This window comes from Fukomys damarensis, unplaced genomic scaffold (genome assembly GCF_012274545.1).
Source record: "Fukomys damarensis isolate Sample0158 unplaced genomic scaffold, DMR_v1.0_HiC HiC_scaffold_14, whole genome shotgun sequence".
Lineage (NCBI taxonomy): Eukaryota > Metazoa > Chordata > Mammalia > Rodentia > Bathyergidae > Fukomys > Fukomys damarensis.
Genome location: NW_022900926.1, coordinates 73,762,963 through 73,767,940, shown reverse-complemented (window position 1 = coordinate 73,767,940; position 4,978 = coordinate 73,762,963). Strand labels below are relative to the sequence as shown.

General features: G+C 47.5%; 1 protein-coding gene across 3 annotated transcripts in view; it reads left to right on the top strand.

Moving 5' to 3' along the window:
• The window catches only part of Ppil6 (peptidylprolyl isomerase like 6), a 28,324-nt gene extending 23,600 nt beyond the window's left edge, over nucleotides 1-4,724 (top strand). For all 3 annotated transcript variants that reach the window (XM_010635280.3, XM_010635279.3, XM_033763442.1), the window contains one exon: nucleotides 4,228-4,724. In XM_010635280.3, the coding sequence (XP_010633582.1) occupies nucleotides 4,228-4,339 (112 nt within the window). In that variant the 3' untranslated portion in view covers nucleotides 4,340-4,724. The remainder of the gene's footprint in view (nucleotides 1-4,227) is intronic.
• Nucleotides 4,725-4,978: the final 254 nt, after the last annotated feature.

Sequence of the window (4,978 nt, the reverse complement as noted above, 5' to 3'; positions counted from 1 at the left end):
GGTACCAGGGATGGAACTTGGGACCTTACGTTTGCGAGATGGGCGGTGGAACCACTGAGCTAAATCCCTGACCCTCACTATGTAGTTAAGGCTGACCTGGAACTCACTATGTAGCCCAGGCTGGTCTCAAGCTCACAGCGATCCTCCTGCCTCAGCCTCCCGAGTGCTGGGATTGCAGGCGTGCACACACCACCACACCCCGCACAACTCCTCTTTGGGGAGTTTAGAGTACATTCGGGAAGATGGATTTAAAACAAAACAAAATGAATAAAGAGCAGTTGTGTGACACTGCAAGACAGTGCACCGCCCGTGCAAGCTCAGTAAAGTGAGCACGGGCAATGTCTGAGGCTAAGGTAATACAACACTCCCACCTCCTTTAGTAAACACAAATGCGGATCCCTACAGGATGGCAGTGGAGTGAAAGAGTGCTTGGTCTTGTTTCCCACGGTTCCTAGTCTTAATGATTCACTTTTTGAGGACATAATTTTGTTGTCATCACCACTCTGGCCTGAGGGAGGCACTGCACCCCTTCTGTGGCTCTGGCCCCAGTCTGATCTCAGTTGAATCTCCAAGCCACAGTTGAAGCTGAGCTGGGATACTTAGGACTGCAGAACGGAGGGAGGAGAGTGCTAAGATAATGGGGAGCCAGACAGTCTAGTTAAACCAGATGAAGTGTAACTCCTTCCGGATCCGGTTGTTGGGCGGCCTCTTTTCCGTCCTCTCTTAGCTTCCCCCATGTGTATCTCAGCTTCTGGAAGCCCAGATGTAGCTAACAAGATCCAGAGAGAGAGAGAAAGAGACAGACAGACAGACAGACAGACAGAGACAGAGACAGAAGTTTCTTCTTTGTCTGTGACAGGCCCTTCTTCTAAGCTCTAGCTTCTAGCAGAGGCGTCTGTGGGTGGATGCTTTGGGGGATACCCTTCCAAAAACATGGCTTTTTGTCCACGGCCTCATAGGGGAAGGGGAAGGATTTTAAAACTTGTAAGATCTTTCTCCCTTCATACATATCAAGTAGAAATGGGTGTGTTCTGGGGTAATCAGTTTCGTTTTAAAATGGATTTAAGGCGGGGGAGAGGATCATAGAAAGCTTCATAAGGTGAGCTGTGTAGGGAATGTAACACAGAAGGATAGAAGTCACATCTAGTCAAATCACCTTATGAAGAATGAAGGAATCTTGAAGAATCAAGATTTATTATGTAAAGGTACAAATCTCCATTGATGAATGACATTATATTGTATACCTAAAATGTACCAATAAAACTAATTTAAAAATAAGAGTGAAGGAATACTTGCAGAAAGGCCTTGAGCAGAAAGAAAGAACTCATCTAGCTACAGCTTGCTGCCCAGCCAGGGCCTCTCTCAGAGGTGGTGGGAGTCATGAAAGAACTTTGTATCGTGGGCGACATGACCTGCATCTCATTTTGAAAAGATGCGTTTAACAGAAATGACAAGTGAAATAGCAACACATGAAAACCAAGAACAGAGAGTCCAGTTCAGAAGCTCTGGATCATGACAGGCTGTAACTGGAGTCGATTGAGGGCCCTGGTAGTACAGGTGAGCTGGGATGAGTGGACAAAATCCAAGTTGTATTGAGAAGTCAGATTCCCAGGTGTAGGTGTTGAGAGGGAAGGCACAGCAGGAGTCCGGATCGGTGCTGTTCAGTAGAATCTTCTGTGCTGATACAAATGTCTTTACATCTGTACTGTCCAGTATTACAGCCACTGGCCACAATGAGCTCTTAAATGTGGCTCATACAATGAAGGAACCGTATTTTACTTGACTCTAAGTGAATTTAAATGGCCACATGTGGCTAGTGGCTACTACCCTGGCCAGTGAAGGTCCCTAGCAACTCGTAGGGCTTGGGAAGTGAGTGAATGGTTAGTACCATTCACCAAGGGGGACGATAAAAAGAGGAGCCTTGGGGAAAGAAGATCAGGAGTTCAGGCTGGACGGGGTGTGTCTCCGATGGAGATATCTGTAGGACAGCCGGTTGGAAGCTTCCCAGGCTGGGTCAGGGCTACAGATAGAAATGTGGATATGCTTTGTAGACAGGGGGCTCCCCAGCAGGCAGATCATAATGCTACACTTCTGCAACCGTCTGTAGGCTTCATTTATCTTGTTCTTTTCTGCCTCTCTGCAGTCAGCTGAAATACTGTTCCAGATTTAGTTCACAAACCTTTCTAATTACCGAAAGCAGGCATTTCTTCTTGTCTCTGTCACACTATGAACAGTTCACATCGGGGACTCGGTCTCAACTCATCTTCTACCCTAACACCTGTCACAGTGGACAGGTGCACGTGAGCGAACACTTATTCAGTATTTGGGAAATCTACCTGGAGAAGAGCCTTCTACTTTCTGCCCTCCTTGGACAGAAGCACACCTGTCCATTTCTCCTCGGCTTTTCAGCCTCAGAATGTATCTTGTGCTAGTCTTTTAGTCCGGGGGTCCCCAATCCCTGGAGGAGGTGAGCAGCAGAAGAATTAACAAAATTTCATCTATGTCGCTTGCGTCACCCCCTGAGCATCAAATCACCAGCAGCATTAGATTCTCATAAAAAAGAACCTGTCAACTGCACATGCAGAGGATCTGGCTTCTGTGGTCCTTATGAGAATAAAATCCAGAAACCGTCACCACGATCATCATCATCCATCCATCTCCACCCCTACTCTGCACTTTGGAAAAAACTTATCTTCCACAGAACTGTTCCCTGGTGTTAGAAAGGTTGGGGGATGCTGTGTTCGTCCATTTCCCGTTGCTGTGAGAGAACACCACAGACTGGTTAATTTATGAACAGTACAGATTTATTTGACTCGTGGTTCTAGAGTGTGTGAAATCCAAGAGCATGGAGCAGTGTCTGGCAAGGGCCTCCATGATGTGTCATAACATGGTGGAAGGTGTCACGTGGTCAGAAAGCACATGAGAGAGAGCAAGAACCAGGAAGGGGCAGAAGAGGCTGGACTTACTGTTTCATAGGGAGCCCACTCCAGAGATAGGTAATAAATTCCTTCATAAAATGGCATTAAGCATTCACGAGGGCTTTGCCTGACGAATCACCTTTTAAAAGTCTTGCTCATCTCTTGGTACCGTCACAGTGGCAGTTAACATTTCACTCACTGTAAGCTCTTGGGGCCGTGGCACTCAAACCATAGCACCCTGTGTCAAGGCTTCTGACTGAAATGGCAAAATAGAGCCCAGGGGCAGACTGAGAGAAGGCTAGAGCCTGGTATGTAACTTCACACCTGTGTAGGATCATGATATTACTCCCTCCCCCTGAGCCACTGCCCCAGCCCAAGCACTGTATCGAGGCCTATCTTGCTGCCCCGTGCCACCGTCTTTTAAAGGAAAGAGCCATCAGAAGTCTAACTTCCCTCCTCAGGGAGTTCCTACTCACGGCCAGTGAGTGTCCCCAGAGGTCCAGGCTAGCATGGCTTTGAGCTTCTCTTCACACACTCTGTGGCTGTTGGTTGAGGGGCTCGTGCTTGGCAGGCCTTGTGTTAGGCGCTGACCTTCAAGCTAAAGCAGCATCGTTGCCTTCATGGGAGAATCAGAAGTTAACTGAAGCAGCATACAAGTAAATACATGTAAAGTTTCACCTGGGAACCGCCTGAAGGTGAGAGAAAACCTGACTGGTAGAGAGACTCAGGAAACGTCCCTGAGGAAACGAGGACTGAGCTGAGAGCCGGAGGAGGCCCGTTGGTGACCAGCAGAGGTGAAAGAGCAAGGGTTAGGGACAGCTGGGGAAGGGAGGGAGCACAGGGCTTTTGATGTTCGGAGAGCCAGCTGGTGTGGAGCAGAGAGCGACTGGGAACAGGTGGCAAGTAGGAGGGGGGCGGTAGGAGCCACGAAGACCCTTGTAGGCCACGGTGGAGAGTTTTAGTCTCCGTTACATCTGTAGAGCAAGGAAGTGGTATCATAGTTGAATTTCTAAAAGATCCATCGGACTGCAGTGACAAGGGATGGGACAAGTGCCAGAGCAGTGACAAGGAGGTCAGCCCTGCTGGGAGCTACTACAGCAGGCAGCCTCAGATTCCATCTTCCATCAGAAAGGTGTGACAGTCTGGCTGGTGGGACTAGGTGCAGATGAGACAAGATCGACAAACCTAGAGCGACTCGGGACATTTTTGACTGCAGTTAATTGAATGCGTAAGTGACATCCTCAGCTGTTGGGGCACGTAAGCTAAATGTGGAAACTGATGACTGTTTTTTGCTCTTTCTCCTACGTAGGCAATTGATCGAAGGAACAGAAGTTCTTAAACAACTAGAATTAATTCCAACAGAGAATGAAAGACCAGTACAAATATGTAGCATTATTGACAGTGGAGATCTTTATGCCTGATTTTCATATCAATACTTTCTGTGATGATTTACTATTTTCCAACTGACCAGCTGCTTCTACATTTAATTAAAGACGTGCTTGATAACTTTTAACTTGAAAACTGTGGCTGACACGGTAGTTTGGCTTACTGGACTCCAATTCCTCCCCTCTTTCCTTTCCTGTGCCTCAACCACAGAAGACTGTTAAAGCAAAACACTCAATTTCCCTGACTCTTTTGCAGCCAGAAGTGGCCATGAGATAGCAGTCTGGGGAGTCGAACACCTGTCTCTTCCCTTCATCCAGTCTTGAATGCAGGCTGGCTGGAGCTGTCACCAAGAGAACTATTGAGAGCCGGGTGTGGTGGCGCATGCCTGTAATCCCAGCACTCAGGAGGCTGAGGCAGGAGGATCGCTGTGAGTTCCAGACCAACCTGAGCTACATAGTGAGTTCCAGGTCAGTCTCAACAGCTACATAGTGAGACCCTGTCTCAAAAAAAAAAAAAAAAAAAATCGAGAACTGTTGAGATACCAACTCCACCCTCCCGAAATATGGGACCAATACCAACCACACCTACCAGCTTCTGGACTTTGTACTACAAGAGACAAATGGACTCTTCTGCTATTTGTGTTATTTACTGATGGTTATTTTTTTCACTCACAA